Here is an 18,683-nt window from a genome sequence, read left to right on the forward strand (position 1 = left end):
TTGAGTGAGATTTGCGAGATGCAGCTGACAGAGATGGAAAAAGGGAGTTTATGCTCAGATTGTGTCTGGTTTGAGTGAAAATAATGGTTCTTTGATTCTCATCTGTGGTCCTTTGCCATATTTAAGCAACACAAGTTACCTGAAATTGTTAAAAGCAGTTATTGTGACAGTAATTCATAGCAGGTGATGTGACTGGTGCTACGTTCCCCCAGCTCAGACTATCCACAGCACAGCTATGGTCCCACGCAAGTATTGGGCTGACCTGTTCCTTGGGGGTGCGGCACTTTTCCCGCACCCCCAGCATCAGAAGTGCTGAGCCCATTAGAAAGGTGCTAGATCCCTGTGAGGAAACTCCTACCGGATTTTCCACATTTGAGGTGTCCTTAGGTACCCCAAGCAGTGATCCAGACCTCCGTCTGAACCTCCAGCTCCAGGTCAGGGAACTCAGCTGAGAAGCCACGTGTTCTGGCCTCTTAACTGGGAGAGCATGGAAAGCCACAAGGAAGAACCAGGCTCTCTCCTTTGACTGCTGTTCCATATATCTGACAGCGAATCAGCTCTGTAGTGCAGCAAACTGGGTCACTTCACTTTCTGCCCTAACAGAGTAAAGCAGGAGCATGTATTTTAAAGATGCAATGCTCAGAAGCCAGGGGGTAGCTTTCTAAGAGAGCTATGCAAAGCAGGTGCTCCTCAGCTAGTCATTTTTGGGGATTGTCAGCCCAGAAAACGCTGGCTGCCCTCTTGTGGTAAATCTGACTGAAATCACATGGACCCGCTGAATCTCTCCAAGGATGTTTCTCCACATACCTGCATGCTTTTGCACTAAAGGAATATTTCCAGTCGGAGTTTCCTGCTAGCAACCTGTGTTGGATGCCTCTCATCCTTTCGCTATGTGGTCCCATAATGTTACAGGACCCATTGCGCCAGTATGGTGACGCAACCCAGAGCAGATCAGGTTTGTCTGTATGTGGTAGGTGATCAGCAAGTTGCCCAGTTAATGTCCTCCCCAATAAGAAGCCATGATTCCCACTGCTGCTCAGAGTCCTGCAGCAGATGTGGCAGTTTCTAGCTCCTTCTGTCATTCACTGCTCTGTGTGTGACATACAGGAGGTTGGACAAAGGCATCTATTGATTTTTTGAATGGGGATCAGTGCTAACACACCCCGTTGTCAACCACAGCATTCACTTCCACAAGCAGAACGAAATCAATGTAAAGGTGCACTAAAAATCCTTAAGCTTAGAAAGCAAATGAACAATACCTCCATATATTTTCACAAAATTTCATTTTAGATCAGATCTCCTTGTGTGACTCCTGTCCGGTCAGTGGCTGCAATGCTCTCTGCTCACATCTGAGTAAATGCATGGCTGATAAGGCCTTGATACATATTTATGTACGCGCATGTGTGTGTGTGCAGCTGTGTGTGCTCAGAGCTCTCCCAAAGGAGGTGGCAGATGTGGTTACAAATGGGGAAAGGGATAGCAGATGGTCTTGAAGAACTGATAATAAAACTGTGTTTAAATAGATGGTGAAACTGTACCCTAGGTGAGAAATCTCATCACCTGGGGCTCCCTTTATAGCTAGTGGAGAGACATACTCACTTCCAGAGAGTGGCTCTGATAACCTCCGTCCAGTCACACCGCTTTAACAAAGAGTGCTCCTCCCTCTCTGTAGAATAGCTGTGGCAGACAGTACTCCATCGCTGGGCTATCATTTATTCATGACCCTCCAGGTACAGTTTATCCAGCACAGTCTGTCTGAGGCAGAACAAAAACCTCAACTCACCCAATGATTCCTCAACTCACCTTGTCAGAGACTGCAGGATGGATGCTGCCAATGCTGCATCCCAGGCTTCAGCATCACCACACTGGACCTGATGACTCTTAGAAAGGACTATTCATTAACTTCCATTTTTGCATTGCTTCTGCTTGATTTCTTCGTGCTTCATCCCAGCCTTTCACTGCAGCCCTGCAACTGCTCGCTAGCCCAGTCCTTGCCTCCTTGCCTCTTAACAATGCTCCAAGAGGCTACTCTTCTGGTCCCTAGCAAGCTGCGCAGTGCTGCCAGAGGTATTACTTGTGCAAGCTGAGCTCTGCTCTCAGGAGAGTTGAACCTCCCAGCTGCCAGACTGAATTAGAGCTTTTGTCTCTCCACACTTGCATCAGAGTGATTTTGGAACAGGCCTGGTGGAGCCACACTCCTGTAGGCAAGTGAGGATTCCAGGCAGTGGTCAGGAGAGAGATGGAAGCTGGGTGGCTCACTTAGGATGGTTGAGAGGCAAGGCAGGGGTGAGCAAGCTGTTCAAAATATTCAGGCGCTGAGCAGGAGCACAGAGCATGCAGAGGACAGGTGGCCATCCCTTGGGATGGAGGAGCCCCGGTGCCATAAATAAGTGATTAATTAGTCCATGTTGCCCAGGTAACAGATGCTCCTAGCACACTGAAGGTGGGATTGCAACCATTCCTCAAGGTAGGAGCACAGCCATTCCCCAGGACAGTGTCCCCGGTCCTAGCTCTGTCCCACATGATGGCACCTAAGTAATGCAGACAGGCAGAACAGTGGTGAGGTGGCTTTTAGTCTCCTCCCCAGAATGGCCTTGTCTCTCCTGCCTGCCCAGGTCTGTGGGGCGAGTTGGGTGATGAGGGGTTGCTTCCCCAGACCACAATGTGTTGTCTGCAACCACCCAATATGAGGAAGGCAAATCGCAACAGAAGCCTGTTTTCTGCTTTTAGGGAAATGACTCCCAGGACCGTAACTAGGGACAGGCTAAAATCTCTGAGCCTTTAGTCTCCGTGGCTCATTCCTTTCTGGGGATAATGGGCAAAAAAAAATGCAGGCAGAACAAAACATTTGCTAGCGCAGGATTTGGCTCAGTTTCCAGGCACTTGGGGAGGTCAGTGCTGCTCCAGAGTCATATCAGGCAAGATATCCCAAGGACTGTCAAAAAGCATCTGGGCAGCTCTGAATCCGCTTTTCATTTCTAGGGGGGATGTGAGGGAGGGCCCTGGGTACTCTGCTGAGTTCCTGCAGAGTGAAAAGCGATTTAACCTGAGCCAGAAACCACTCTGGAGCCTCACAAATAATTGCGGTGATGAAGAAATAGACTCTCATGGGGCTGGATGGAAAATAAGCAAACTGCATGCAGGCAGCCTGTTGGAAAGGGAAGGATCAGAGCAGGGATCAAAGAGTTTCCAATGGCAGCAATTCCCATCTGTGAAATACACCCCAGAGCAGAGGCGACAAACCCAACTGCTTCATGAGGTTTCAGACTTTGAGTGTTTCTGGAATGTTGGCATCTTGCCCATGGAGATGTGGACCATTGTCTAGTAGTGCTGAATAGAAACTAATTCTCCAGTCACAAATTACTGACCCCTGCAGGTTTCCTTCCCACAAAAAAAAAGGGCACACCTATATCTCCTTCCAGCAGGCATGAAGTCTGAATGTAGCTGTGGAAAACGCAACTAATGGCACAGATTTCCTTGAGGACAATGATTGCAGAGGTAAATGGCACCCGAACAGTCAACACCGCTGAGTAGCAATGGCAACGATACGTTGTATAGGTGGAGCAAGAGGCACATTCCTTCACCCACGCTCCTCTTGTTGCATTAATGAGGAGTAATTTAATTGGAGCAACACATTCTGGAAGGCTCAGGCAAGCAGCATTAAATACACTTGAAATTTCTAAATGCAATAGGCATTAGTTTCCAAGCTCAGAAAATCCTGCATCCTAACACAAGGGGATTCTCTGCTACCCATCTGATTAAGAGAGAAAAAAGGCAGCAGATTGCTTGGAATCATTGATTGCTTCGAAACGAAAGACTAAAATTTGATCACACTTGGCCTACTGGACAAAATAAAGCTAAACCCAATGTAATACATGATGCTACAGAAATTTACTGCAAAATCCAGTTTGGCCAGTTAGGCTACAAATACCAGCCCAAGGACAGGTATCGGTATTCACCAGGATTAAAATGTAGCATCCATCAAAATTTTTCCAGAAATTAAATGCAAATTTACTGCATAGATAACAACTAAAAACATATTTAACCAGGAGCTAAAAGGCTATTTTCTGTAACTACTAGAGACAGAAGGGTGAGACCTTTTCTGGCTTGACATATTATGGAAAGTGAATGGAGAATACCATTAATATGAGCTAGCGCTTTACATCTGCTTGGAGCCAATACAAATGTCTCTGCAGAGGGGCAGATGGAGGGTATCAGGAGAATAAACCTAGGTTATGGGTTGAACTTGATGACTCGAAGGTTCTTTCTAACCTGAAGTATTCTGTGATCCTGTGATTCTGTGATATCCCAGTAAGAGCACCAGCTCTACTTCAGCTGCCATGTCTTCTTCAAAGCCTTCCTACTTTTTTTTTTTTCCAGCCATTTTGTCACATCAGAACTGCCCTTCTCCCAGAAATGTCCTACTCTCTAACATGATCTAACAGCAGAGCATCCTCAAACGTACAAGAATAACTAGGGGGAAATCTCAGATATTAAAGCAAAGATGTTTTTGTCTTTTTTCCTCAAGAGAAAGAGGAGGTGAGTATTTAGGGTAGTGGTTATAATTAGGACTCCTGGATCCTCCCTGCAATCGTGACATGGAACACAACCTTGAATGTTGGCCTTCTTGCTTCAGTTTCTAAATGGCTTATGCATCCTATAGCCTTATTTCTCGCATCCTTGGGGTAGTGCTGTGCTGTCTGTAACACATTATCAGCCATGCCCTTGGGTTCCTATCCAAGGGTCAAAACCTGCCACATACCTGTTTCCCACAGAAAATGGTTGAGAACTTGTACAACTTCAGTTCAGATGGAGCAGGGCGTGGGACTTCTTTGTGACACTTCAATTCAAAAATAGTGTAGCTGGTCATGCGCTTGGCAGTGTTGTCTCCAAGGCACAGAAAACATACTATCAGAGTGATTATCAAAGATGACTGATATAAACCCTGCTACTTGTGGCTCATCTAGTTACTGAATCACAGAATCATAGAATCACGGAATGGTTTGAGTTGGAAGGGACCTTAAAGATCATCTGATTCTAACCCCCTGCCATGGGCAGGGACACCTCCCACTAGATCAGGTAGCCCAAAGCCCCATCCAACCTGGCCTTGAACACATCCAGGGATGGGGCATCCATAACTTCATTGGGCAACGTGTGCCAGTGCCTCACCACCCTCGTTGTGAAGAATTTCCTCCTCATGTCTAGTCAATCCACTGGTAGAAGATAAATTTCAGGGCTCCTTGTGGGTGGCTCCAAGGCTTAATCCAAGTGGATAACAAGGCCAAGATGGGCACAGCGGAGGAAGTTGCTCCTTGAATCTGGGTATGCTGTGGAACTCCTTGCCACAGAATCTACAAGTCCAAAGTTAAGACAAATTTACAAGTGAAGGGACATATTCCTTCTCGGAAAAGCCGCCAGGGGCTATTGAATGCAAAGATATAAATGTTTTTTCCACCTCCACCCTCCTGCTTTGGTCTTTTTTTCCCATCTCAGGGAGAAAAATAGAGCTGGTCCTGGAGGGTGGTCATCCCACAGGTATCTTTTGGTCTAGCTGAGGTCACATCATCCAGGAGTCCCTACCACTATAAAAAGGAGAAATGCACATATGTATGCAAATTAGGTGCAACTGTCTATTAATGTGAATGCAACAGCACAAAGTGCTGCTACAGAAATCCTGGCAGCTCTGGACTTGTGCCTGTTCACTTTGCTCTGCTGTGGTACAAACACACAGGAGTGAGCTCTCCCTGGCGCATCCATCATGTGAGGATGGGTCTGAAACCCTTGAGACCCAAAGTCTGCCTAGAGGACTGGGCAGGTGGTGCCTGAGTGGTAGGCAGTGAAATTCAGAGCAGGCTGCTCCTGCTTGCTGCTGTTCCCATGGAAACAGAGGAAAGGCGAGAGGAAACGCATCCCCAGCCACTTGAAGATGAGCTTCTTCATCTGCACCTCCAGCTGCCACACCTATTCTCATAGGAAGCAGTGGCTAAGCAGTTCCCCTGGGATACATCTCCTTGAGTGAGACCACCAGGTCTATGGACCTCCTTCCCCATCCAAACCAACAGAGCGGACGAGAGCAAACCACTCATTCCAACCCCAAGGCTGAGCCCCGTAGCTCAGAAAAAGTGAAGCTATTTCCAGAGAAGTCTGTACCTTGTGTTTTCCCCCAAATTTGTATCTGGGAAAGCACCTGCAGGGACACCTGCTTTTCCAAAACTGCCAAGGAAGCTGGGCTCTACTTGCAACATCTGGATCTGGATGAGTCTGGACCTTTCCTGAGCTCTGCCTGTGTGTCCCCTTAAGATTGCTACTGTGAGCTTAGATGAAGGGTCTTGAAGACCCTTCCCACTCATGCCTGCAACCAAGCAGGTTAGGCCTATGGGTGAAATATGCTACAGTCAGCTCTGTGATAGCTATCTGAGCATCCTTGGGCCTGGTGGAGATCATAGCAGTGAAGACACTGCCTGACCTAAGGTTTTCCCCTGAGTGCTGGCATTACCATTACTTCTGAGATCAGGTGGGGATGCCCACGCATTACAGAAACATAGCTGGAGTTCACACAAAGCAGTCCTGGTCCTCTGAGCTCTCTCATTGTACCCTGGGAAGGAAAACTCACAGGTCCTCTCTCCTCCCCATGAGCAGCCCATTCGGGACTGAAGGCCACCTGACACCCCCTTGGCAAGGCTGGGAGCAGGACCCCTCCCCAGCAGTGCCTGGATGGCAGCTCCATTCCTGGTGGGGCTCCTGAGGGTTGGTGGCACTGTGCCCCCTGCCTGTCTCCCTGATGGTGTCTCAAGGTCATCTGCTGCCCAGCGGGTGTGAATCCCAGCACACCCCCATCTCAGTCTCCATCTCGGTCTCCTTTTCCATCTCGGTCTCCATCTCCATCACAGAATCATAGAATGGTTTTGATTGGAAGGGACCTTAAAGATAATCTAGTTCCAACCTCTCTGCCATGGGCAGGGACACCTCCCAACAGACCAGGCTGCTCAAGGCCTCACTCAACCTGTCTTGCACACTTCTAGGGAGGGGGCATCCACAACTCCAATACACAATTCTAATCTCTGTCTCTCTCTCCATCCCCATCCCCATCCCTATCTCATCCCCATCCCATCCTCATCTCCATTCCATCCCCATCCCCAACCCCATCCCATCTCCCCCTCTGTGCCCACCTCCCTCCCATCCCCATCTCATCCCACCCCCATCCCCACCCCTATCCCCATCCCCACCCCATCCCATCTCCCTCTCTGTGCCCACCTCCCCCCATCTCATCTCACCCCCATCCCCACCCGTATCCCCATCCCCACCCCTATCCCTATCCCTATCCCTATCCCTATCCCTATCCCTATCCCTATCCGCTTCCCATCCCCATCCCTTCTCCCTCTCCATCACCTTCCCCTTCCCATCCCCATCCCATCCCATCCCATCCCATCCCATCCCATCCCTTCTCCAACTCCATCCCCATCTCTGTCTCTATCCCCATTTTCATCCCCATGCCATGCCATGCCATGCCATCTGTATCCCATCTGTATCCCACCCCTTCTCCCCCTCCATCACCATACCATCCCCATCGCCTTCTCCTTCCCATCCCATCCCATCCCATCCCATCTCACCCCACCCCATCCCTATCCCTATCCCTATCCCTATCCCTATCCCTATCCCTATCCCTATCCCTATCCCTATCCCTATCCCTATCCCTATCCCTATCCCTATCCCTCCCCATCCCTTCTCCCTCCCCATCCCATCCCATCCCATCTCACCCCACCCCATCCCATCCCTATCCCTATCCCTATCCCTATCCCTATCCCTATCCCTATCCCTATCCCTATCCCTCCCCATCCCTTCTCCCTCCCCATCCCATCCCATCCCATCCCATCCCATCCCAATCCCTGTCCCCATCCCCATCCCCATCCCCATCCCCATCCCCGTCCCGATCCCCATCCCCATCCCCATCCCTTCTCCCATCCCATCCCATCCCATCCCAATCCCTGTCCCCATCCCCATCCCCATCCCCATCCCCATCCCCGTCCCGATCCCCATCCCCATCCCTTCTCCCATCCCATCCCATCCCATCCCATCCCATCCCAATCCCTGTCCCCATCCCCATCCCCATCCCCAACCCCATCCCCATCCCCGTCCCCATCCCCATCCCCATCCCCATCCCCATCCCTTCTCCCTCCCCATCCCATCCCATCCTATCCCCATCCCCATCCCTTCTCCCTCCCCATCCCATCCCATCCCATCCCATCCCATCCCATCCCATCCCATCCCATCCCCATCCCTTCTCCCTCCCCATCCCATCCCTTCTCCCTCCCCATCCCATCCCATCCCATCCCGTCCCCGTCCCCATCCCTTCTCCCTCCCCATCCCATCCCCGTCCCTATCTCCCATCCCCATTCCCACCCCACCCGCCCCCCCCGCCTCCGCCGCGACCCTCCCACCGCGGCTCAGCCCGCCCCCCTCCGCCGTGCGGGGCGCTGCGCTGCGGCGGGGCCGGGGGCCGGCGGGCGGCGAGCGCTGGCAGGCGCCGCCGGGGGATCCGCACCGGGGGCTCCGCACCGCGCCGCCCGCCCGCCCCGGCCCCGGCGAGGCGGCGCCCGGGAGAATGCGCCCCCGCCGCCGACATGTCCCCCCCGGCCTCGGCGGCCGCCGCCAGCGACGGAGGCAGCAGCACGCCGGTGCCTCCGGAGGAGGAGGCGGAGGGGGCCCGCGAGGAGGTGAGGAGCCCCGACCCGGCAGCGCCCCGCTCCGCTTCTCCGGCGCTCGCCGGTCCCCTCGGGCTCGGCGCCGGCAGGGGATGGGGGCGGGCGGGGGGCCGGGGGAAGGGAGAAAACGAAGAGCTCGGGGCGGCGGGCGGAGGTCGTCGCGCCGCGGAGAAGTGGCTGCGGGGACCCCCCTTCCTCTGCTCTCAGCTGGAGGCGGCAGAAGGTGCGGGATGGGGCAGGCCAGGTACCGGCGCAGCCTTGCCCCCAGGTGCGCTGCAGCCCCCCTCCGCCTGTCAACTCCTCCAGCATCCAGGCAGCAGGTGCCAAAAAAAAGGTGAGGAGCCGGGTGCTCCGTGCAGGGGGAGGCAGGTGTGTGAACCCCTTTGTCTGCCCCCACCGATCCCGCTTGGGCTTCTGAAGAGGAGAGAAAACAACCGCACTGACTAGCAAGACCCTCCTCACGCTGTGGGGGCAGCAGCCCGTGGGGGGCACCTGGGGGCATAGGAAGGGCAGCATTCACCTGGTGTGGTGGGTTGTCCTCACCGGTGAGACCACAGCCCGAGGGGCTGCTCAGGAGCTGGTGCATCGCTTGTCCTCCGCCGCTGAGGAGCTGCAGTTAGCAAGTACTGCATAATCCTGGTATTCTCTGCCTTCGTGGCTTAGGGAGAATGTGCATGCCCGTGCGTGGTTATTCTACATATACAGACTTATATTTTGACATAAATAATTGCGGGAGAGGAATGCTGAGGTTCAAGGACTGTGAAGCTGTGTGAATACCGTATACTCTGCTCTGCGGCTGTTCCTCTTTTTTTTCTGCTTCCGTTCAGCAGCCCCTGGTGCCATGAACACAGGTTCTCCAAACAGATCCTGACCAGTGAAGCTAAACTGTGAGGTACCATTTTAGCGTGAGGACGTGCTTGTGCCTTGCTGGGACGTGGTCTTTTGCCCCCAGTGCCCTGTCGGTGCTGTCGCTGCCTTCAAGAGAGCACAGTGGCTTTTGAGAGCTGCCAGAGCAAGAGCCAGTTTGGATGAAAGAAGCATAGCAGGGGCAGTGCCTGAATGAGTTTCCCCTCACCTACAGTGTCCCCTGCCTCATGAGGATTATAAGAAGATCGTCTGGGCTTTGATTGCTCCACGGTGGCTGCCAAGTAGGGTGTCAGTGTAATCTTACCCCATGGGAGCAGGCAGAAGGGCTGCAGTCCATGACCTGCACTGTTTAGGCTAAGGACAAGCTTCCCGCGGCCAGAATCTATCATAGACTTGCATGAAGCAGCTGGTGGAGGAGAGGGAAGCTGCAGCCTTTCCTGATGATGCCGTGCTTGCTGGTGTCTCGTCTGATGCAACGAGGAGAGACCTTAGCAGGCAGCTTGGGTTCATGGACTGACCTAGGGCAATCATCTTGTCTTCAGAAATATCAGAAGGGATGAGTGTTCCTGCTCCCCTACAGTTCCTCTGTAAGGCTTTACTGGCAGTGTGTTGTCCTCGTTTCCATCAGGACAAACTGCTGCCACTAGCACTGCTGAGCTGAATCCCACCTGTAAGGGTCCATTGGCCAGGGAGCCAGAGGAGATGTCTGGGGACTGGAAAATGGGAAATGACCTCTGTCCAGTTTGAAGGTACCTCATCTTGACATATCTTGGGTCACTGTACTTCAGAACCTTGCAAGATTTCAGGTGCTGCTCAGCTAGTCCCAGCTGACTGTGTTGGGCTGACTGAGCCCTTTGTCCCTCTTGGCATCATATGCATACACCTGCACTTAATGGTGGTGAGCTGAATCTCACTCAGCAATGCATTTCCACCTTGGAGGGTATGAAACGTCCAGGGATAAGCTCTTCAGCCTGGGAACAAGTTAAAAAAAAAATGTCCTACTGTTCAGGTGGGGTCTGATAGAGGGAACCAGTTCTCCTCCAAGTTGCTGTGTAAAATGGAGACCTTGGTACCATTGCAGGAGCTGACTGCTGGCAGGGTTCCCTGGTTTCTAGATGCTCAGCCTTCTCCTTTCCTCTGCAGTTGGCAATGCTACCACCCTGAGGCTGAGCCAGCTCTATTTTTCTGGGCAGGTAGTTCCTGAATCTGGGCAGTAGGCATGTGGGGTGTGATGTGGGGGTTTGCTGGGACCGTCCTCACCAAGAGTTGCTGATGTCTGTCTGGGGCCTTGGGAGATGGTGGCAATTCCTAGAAATCACTGTGTCCTCCTTGCTTGCTTTGTTCTGCAGATTTGAGGTTAAAGGGGACAGGGCTTATTAAATCGTTGCATGGTGTAAGCAAATCGGCAGGGCACAGCCATGGAAATGGATACTCGTGAATCCCACTGGAGTCTCCTGCAGGCTGCTGCCATAGCCTGGCACTCAGGAGCTACCTGCAGGCTTGCTGCTCTGGCACTTTTGTTTATTTTTTTGAGCACCATAGAGGGCCGTCTATAGGACACCTAACCCTGTGAACCCCAGGGCATCTTGTAAAGTGAAGGCTTAGTGTTTTGGGGTGAATTGGAGATTTTGGGCTGGTCTCTGCAGGGAGAAGCAGGCAAGAGGTGCAGATGTTGAAGACATGGGAACACTTATCAAGTGGAAGGACAGTAGATGGGGCCAGGACCAGGCTGTTCCGGAGAGGAGCTTTGTAGAGCTTGAAGGATTTCTGGAGTTGTTTAGTGTTCAAAGTTGCAAGGCCAAGTTTGTAGGGGCAATGAAGGTACTTTGGCCCATGTGCTTGGCCGTCATGGCTCTGAGCAGGTTTATCCTCTCATGGCTTTTTTTGCTAAAAGGGTTCCCCAGATCTCAGAGAAGTTTAGTGCAAGCAATGGTGAGGACCCTCTCTTCTACTGCCTCTGCCCTGTGCATTGCAGGCATCTCCCTTTGCTTCATGGGTGCTCATTAGTCATCCCCTCCACCCATTCCTGTCCATCCCAGAGCAGCAGCTGCGGATGTGGGAATCCTCTCCTTTCACTGTAGGGGCAATGTCAGAGGCAAACGCTATGTATGAGGGAGGGGAGGCAGTAACAACACTCTACCCCTTGCCCTTCCCAATGTGTTACAGTCACAGTTAGCTCCTAGGCACCTGGTAAGGGTTGCCCCATATGTTCTCTACATTTGAAGCACAGAGAAGGGCATCTGCTGTGGTCCCAGAAAGTGGCCGTGGCTGGAGCAGTTTTGCCCTCTAGCAGTGCTGAGATGTTCAGGTGCACCTAGAATAGTGGATTTGCTCACCACTCTCTAGCGCTCACGCCAGAGCAACAAGAGAGGCTCCTGGTGATGGAGGGAAACCCTATTTGCAGTGAAGTAGGGCAAGCCTTTCGCTTCGTTTCATCAGACTGCAGTGGGAACATGATGATGGCATTTATATCAGAGCCTGCTCTCCTCTCGGTGACACCGTTCTGGGACAGAAAGGATTTCCCTTTCCCCAGCTTTTTCATCTGTATATTTGCTGTTCTGGACCTCTCCAAAGCTGGTTAAGAGGTCAAGGAGGCAACCTTATTTAGCTGCTTCTGCAAGGAGAAGCTGTGGAGCTGGTTGTTTGCTCCTGTGAGCCCTCTGCAGCCCAGGAGAGAAGCAGGGATGCTGCAGTTCCTACTGGGATTATACTCTGCAGCTGGCTCCTCCTCTGTCTCTGCTGTTATTGCATCCCCTGTCATTGACACTTGATCAGCTTTCAGAAACCCCACCGGCACGGTGGATGTGTAGGTATTTTGCCTCAAAAGCCTAGGACAAAACCGGGTTGTAAACAGTTTACAGCAGGGGTTAGCGTGACCCTGTAAAAGCGCTGCAGTATCTCAATGCTGCGTAGTCCTAGGAGGAGACTAATGCATGGACTAGAGCCCTGCTAACACAGTTCCTGGAACCAAGCCTGAGCTGCATCGCACTGCCTGCCGACCTGCCCTGATGGGTAACCGCAGCAGGGTTTGCCTGCATCTCTGCAGGGCGAAAGCCGATATTGCCCTTCTCCTGAGCAGGGTGACTCAGGCAGTGCAGGGTGTTAGGGGCCCAGGAGTGACAGGGAGGTGGAATTTGCTTTTCCAAAACAGACCTGGCCAAAAACTTGCCTCCCTGGTGCCCCTTCCCCAACTTGTCAAATGAGTGAGCTGAATGCTTTGCGTTATTCCTTGTGCTCCATTTGCAGATCCATCCCTGCAGACAAGGCACCGTTTCTGTGCAAGCCCTTTCACCCCACAGATACCCCAGGGTTACCGTGTGCCTCACGTCTCCTGCTCAGACACCTTGTGCTCCTCCTCCTTTGGCTGAGCACTCCCCTTAGAGCCTTGCAGCCTGGGCTGGTGCTAGGGAGGATTTGCAAGGCAGAAGGCAGCTGTGGGATAGGAAACCTTCAGCCACCTGGGCAGTGGCACAGCAGAGCTGTGCTGTGGCTGAGCGAGGGCAGAAAGATCTGGGCAGGCTCTTGTAGCAGCAGTGTGGACCTGAGCAGGGAGGGCACAGCTCAGTTGGCTCTGCCTACTGGGTGCCCCCTCTTCCTCTCCTCGCTCCCTCTTCTCTTGCCCAGATTCCCTTCTTGCCTCATGACTGTGAGGCTGCTGCAGTGGAGGGTCACGCTGAGAAGTCTGGGGCACAGGTGGGTCTGTGCCAGGGCTACTGAGCAGAGCTGCCGGACACCCTTAACTGTTGCCTGCAGACTAGCATTGCCCCACCTGCTTTCCCTGAGCTCTGTGTCTTTGTCGCTAGCTCTTGCTCTCAGATGGTTTCCCCGAAGAGGAGGACTCAGCGCTACTGATGCTCAGGGCCCCCAGGGGAATGTGCCGTTGTTCCCCTCACCGCCCCTCTGGATGTGCTGCCTGCTCTACTCATCACAGACTGGCTGCTGGATGAGCGGAAAGGGAAGCTCCCTGCCTCTGGGAGAGAAACCTCTGTTGGAGATTTGGGCTGGATCCAGACCTGCTAATCACAGTGGCAGAAGTCCCACTGGCATGGGGTGGGCTAGGCTTTGGCAAGTGTAGAGAGGAAAGATTAGCATGTGGTACTCCAGGGGACCAAGCCAGGTCTGATGGACTTTCCAGGGGGAGGAAGGGGGATTTCATAGAGGGAAGAAAAGGCCCAGATCTGTCCCTAGACCTGCCAGTGACATTGTGACCTCTGGTTCTTGCTTTGATTTCCCTTTTCATGCAAGAGTGCCCCCCATCCATTTTCTAACAGCCCTTTGGGATCCCTGGCTGAAAGACCTCTCCAGCCCAGTGCACTGGGGAATGGAGGAGGGATGGGACTAGGCTTGGAATTCAGGGCCCTGAGTGGTGCCATTACAGCTGGTGTTAGCCACTGTAGTGGTGGAGGTGAGCTTAGGAGCTGTGCTGTGTGCAGCTGGGGAGGGAAAGCAATGCTGGAAGCTGCTTGGTGAGTTTAGTAGCATCTGCACAGGGATTGAGTTCTTTCCCCCCTCTTTCAGGTCATGCCTTTGGAGATTGCTGGGTTGGATGGTATTTGTGCTGGATCAAGTCTTTTGTATAAGAAAGCAAATAACATCTTTGTATGTTTCCCCTTTGGGTGCGATACTCTCAGGTCTCACTGACCAGGCTGAATCAGTACTTGAGACTTCAGAGTGTTGCGGAGAGTGACAGAGGATTTCTTAAGTGGGACATTTTCCTGGGTCTTTGTGAAATGCTCCACGGTTCCTGTGGTGAAGGCAATCTCTTTTAGCAGTCCTGTTGCTGAAGTCCTGCCTTTTCCTCACCGTGAGAGAGCTGAGAGCAGTTTTTCCAGAAACGCGAGCTGTCACACCTATATCTTAGTTCCAGCAGGGACATTTACTGGCAGTCCTGTCTGGCTGCTCACCCTCCCTGCTGCTGCAGAGCAGTGGTGTGCTCTTCTCTTCCAGCTTGAACACCTTCTAGGACATTATTCCACATTTTCTTTCTCTCCCATCAGAGGTGGCTGTGTTTCGATAGTGGAAAAGTACTTTCCCACTTGTGTGGTTTATAAAGCACTTGAGAAGCACTTCAGAGCCCCTTTGGTTGCCAAGTGTTGTGTTGGGAATCACCATTACCAAACAGAGGCCGTTCCAGCTGCAGAAGGTCCATTTCTCTGCCTTACAGGAACCTCAGGCTGCTTGTGCTGGCCTGGTGGGAGAAATCTGAATGTTGCTGTCAGATTTTACTGGGAAAGAGGGAGAGACTCATGTGCGAGCAGTGAGAGGCACGTTGGGATGAGCTGTGGTGAGGTGTTCAGATGAGATGACCCATAAATTAGAGCTGTTTGCGTTGGTGGGACGGATGCAGAGGACATCCCCCAGCCTCTATCTTGCTGTGCTTCAGTACACCTCCCTGGGGTGTGGCAGTGGTGGCAGTTACTCCCCACTGAAGAAGGAGGATGCTTGGGTTGCAGGCCAGCAGAGTTGCCTTCTGCTGCTCTTCTCCACATCCAACTGGGCTTTAGCCATCTGCCAAGCTGGGGCAGAGCACTGCAAAGGGAAATGAGGGCGACAGCCACCTGCACTGTGGGACTGTCATCCCGGCCTCTGGTCTGCATGCTGAGGCTAGGAGCCCTATGGCATTTTGTCTCCGTTCACATTGCCACGGGTGCCACCGCAGCAACCCACTGCTTGCTCCCTTTTCCCCCTGCCACTGCAGCCTACTGACTCCTCTCTTGTTTTCTCTCCTCTTTTCCTGGTCCCCTGGAGCAGCAGCGGCCGGTGAAGCAGTCTCTCAGCAAGTCCCTGTGCCGAGAGTCACACTGGAAATGCCTGCTGCTGTCCCTCCTCATGTATGGCTGCATGGGAGCCATGACCTGGTGCCATGTCACCAAGGTGACTCGGCTGACCTTTGACAGTGCTTACAAGGGCAAGTCAATGATGTACCATGACAGCCCCTGTTCCAACGGCTACGTCTACATCCCCTTGGCCTTCCTGGTCATGCTCTATGTGGTGTACCTAGTGGAGTGCTGGCACTGCTACACCCGCAATGAGCTGCAGTACAAAGTGGATGTGGAAAGCGTTCATGAGCGTGTGCAGCGGATGCAGCAGGCGACCCCCTGCATCTGGTGGAAGGCCATCAGCTACCACTACGTCCGTAGGACCCGGCAGGTTACCCGCTACCGCAATGGGGATGCCTACACCACCACACAAGTGTATCACGAGCGGGTCAACACCCATGTGGCAGAAGCAGAGTTTGATTATTCCAATTGTGGAGTTAAGGACATCTCCAAGGATCTCATTGACTTGGAGAGCTACCCAGCCACGCGGCTCCGCTTCACCAAGTGTTTCAGCTTTGCCAATGTGGAGTCGGAGAACTCCTACCTGACTCAGCGGGCCCGCTTCTTCACAGAGAACGAGGGCCTAGATGACTACATGGAGGCCAGAGAGGGGATGCACCTCAAAAACGTGGACTTCAAGGAATACATGGTGGCCTTTTCTGACCCAGACAACCTGCCTTGGTATGTGTCCCACTATGTCTTCTGGGTGGCAGCTCTGCTGACCCTGTCCTGGCCCCTGCGGGTGCTAAACGAGTACCGCACCTCCTATGTCCATTACCATGTGGAGAAACTCTTTGGGTTTGACTACGTGGCGGTGACGCCAGCCGAGGAGCGTTCCTTCTGCCGGAGGATGCCTCGTGTCAACACGGTGGACAGTACTGAGCTGGAGTGGCACATTCGATCCAACCAACAGCTGGTGCCGAGCTACTCGGAAGCAGTCCTGATGGACTTGGTGGGGCTTTCTGGTTGCACTAGCTACTCTGCTTGCCGGTATGGTGGCTACCGGCAGAACTGTGAGCGGTGCCACAGGACTATAAGTAGCTCCTCCATCTTCTCCCGCAGTGCCCTGAGCATCTGCAACGGCAGCCCCAGGATCCCCTTCAGCAGCAGCCGCTTCTCCCTGGGCCGCCTGTATGGCTCACGACGCAGCTGTCTCTGGCAGAGCAGGAGTGGGAGCCTGAATGAGCAGAGCTGTCCCACGGAGCAGACCCGCCTCTCCAGCCAGGTGACTGTGGAGGAGGAAGACCCCCCTCCTTACCAGGACGCCCTCTACTTTCCCATTCTCATCGTGCACCGCAATGAAGGCTGCCTGAACCACGACCACCGTCACCTCCACCGAAATGGGTCCTGTGTGGAGACCTCACTGTGAAAGCAGAGGGCAGTGAGATCTCATTATCTGTTGCCTGGCCAGAGCCAGCACAGGATTTGGGGAGAGGAGTGCAAGGGAGGGAGATGGCCCAGGAGGATATCAGGATGGAGCAGACACGGCATCTTGCTCTGGCAGCCAGTGAAAGCTCCTCCTCGCCATGGCTCTGACCTCCCGAAGGGGTGAGTGCTCATGCTCCCCGAGATGTGGCACAGAACTCTAGACCAACCACCACATGCAAAAAAACCCAACCAAACCAACCCCAAACCCATAATTCATGACATCAAGATCTAAAGGGGGGAATAAAAAGACAGGCCTGATGCAGGGAGGGGAGTGCTTTGGCTCCCAGCCCTGGATTCAGGCTGGCTCGTGCTCTGAGGAACCAGCAGCCACCAGAAAGCGCCCTGCTGCACCTCTGCCCAACCCGCTGCCCACGATGGAGCGAGACGTCTTGCAGGGTGGAGAGGAACAGGCCCTTTGGGAGCAGCATGTAACTGCCTGTGCCAAAAGGTCTTGGGCACCCAAGCACCTGGAGCTGAGCAGCAGGTTAGAGCAAAGGCTGAAAGCCACGAATCCAGCTCTTTCCCTTCACCCTGACCGTTCCCCACCCTCCCCACTTTTCTTTTTTTTAGACAATGCTTCGACTGTTACTCTGTTCTCACTGCTGGGAATGGCACCACATGCAGAGGATCCCAGGCTCGGCTCCTTAGGAAGCCTCAGCATCCCCTAGGTAAAGGGCTTTTGTTTTGGGATTACAGCAGGCAGGGAGCACCGGGGAAAGGGTGAATGTGCAAACCCAGATGAAGCGGAATTCTGCGGCGCTACTGATCCGCTTGCTGGAGGAAGGCTCAGCTGGAAAGAGAAAACAAGAGGTCCCCAAGGAGCTGAGGGAAGGGAAGAGGATGGCACTGGGACAGGCATCGTGGTAATAGGCGGCGTGTCAAGTGGCTGGGGTCCCTTCCTGGCTTTGAAGTGTGTCCTAATTGGTACAGACACGCATCAAGGAAGGCTCTGGTAGGTTCAGCTGTAGTTCACCTATTGATAGTAGAGCAGCAGGTTGGTGCATGTTTGCAAGAGTGAATTTTGCATGAGATCAGGCTGGGGTCTGGCTGTAGACTCTGAGCTGCAGGCTCTTGGCAACTGGGCTTTGGCAAAGAGCTCTGAGAGGCTGGGAGGGAGAGATGCAAAAGCATGCTGGAGTGTCAGGAACCTGGGCTGGGGAAATGAAGAACAAAGGGATTTCCCTACTGTAAGGCGCCACTGTGGGTGCAGGTCCCACAGCTGGGAGGCATCTGCCCTGGAGGATGCTCTGCAGAACAGGGGCTGAGGATACATTAGAGGGGAACCTGCTTAAAACCAAGAGATTTGCACTACAGAGATTTTTGTAGAAAGGTGTCAGACTGTGAGAAGTGGGGTGGCTTCTGTGTAGCCCAGTAGCCCCTGGCTTACTCTGCTTTGCTCTTGTCAGGGCAGGTTGGTCTGCTCTGAGGTCTATGCTGCCCTTTCTATCCTGCTGGAAAAGCTCTCAGTGATGTTGGGCCAGGAGGCTTCATGTCATGAAGCTGCATCAGTGGCTGCAGAATGCAGGCACCCAGCTTTTACTTCTCTATCAACACATCCCCAGATTTCTTGCATCTCTCTGTTCTCAGAAAAGTTGTCTCCTTTTCAGTCAGCTCTTTGAGGCAGTGCATGCCAAATCAGCTAGCAATTTCTCCAGACAGCACTGCTCCTCATCCACCACACTTCTCTCATCCAGTGGGTCCAACAACAGATGAGAACAGCATGTCCTGGGTGACAAGAGCAAGTCCATTAGAACCTGAGTGTTCAAGCTTGGTGTCTGCCTCTGCATCCATCACAGAAGGGTAAGATGCTACAGCAAACAGTGAGGCATTTTTAGTTCAGCCAGTCTTCCACCTGCCAACTTATTAA

At 53.0% G+C, this 18,683-nt stretch overlaps 1 protein-coding gene across 1 annotated transcript; it reads left to right on the forward strand.

Annotated features, from left to right (window-relative positions):
- The first annotated feature begins 8,610 nt into the window (after window positions 1–8,610).
- On the forward strand, window positions 8,611–17,480 carry TMEM151B (transmembrane protein 151B). Its single transcript, XM_069852519.1, has 3 exons — window positions 8,611–8,714; window positions 15,321–17,300; window positions 17,387–17,480. The coding sequence occupies exons 1-2, from the start codon at window positions 8,622–8,624 to the stop codon at window positions 16,755–16,757; spliced, it is 1,530 nt and encodes a 509-aa protein (XP_069708620.1). The 5' UTR covers window positions 8,611–8,621; the 3' UTR covers window positions 16,758–17,300; window positions 17,387–17,480.
- The last annotated feature ends 1,203 nt before the right edge of the window (window positions 17,481–18,683 follow it).

This window comes from Phaenicophaeus curvirostris, chromosome 2 (genome assembly GCF_032191515.1).
Source record: "Phaenicophaeus curvirostris isolate KB17595 chromosome 2, BPBGC_Pcur_1.0, whole genome shotgun sequence".
In the NCBI taxonomy this organism is placed as follows: domain Eukaryota; kingdom Metazoa; phylum Chordata; class Aves; order Cuculiformes; family Cuculidae; genus Phaenicophaeus; species Phaenicophaeus curvirostris.

What these genes read in the sequence shown, in the direction of transcription:
- TMEM151B (XM_069852519.1), top strand. Translation starts at nt 8,622, where the DNA reads ATGTCCCCCCCGGCCTCGGCGGCCGCCGCCAGCGACGGAGGCAGCAGC. An exon ending in CGGAGGGGGCCCGCGAGGAG is followed by an intron (nt 8,715 to 15,320) that starts GTGAGGAGCCCC and finishes CCCCTGGAGCAG; the next exon opens with CAGCGGCCGGTGAAGCAGTC.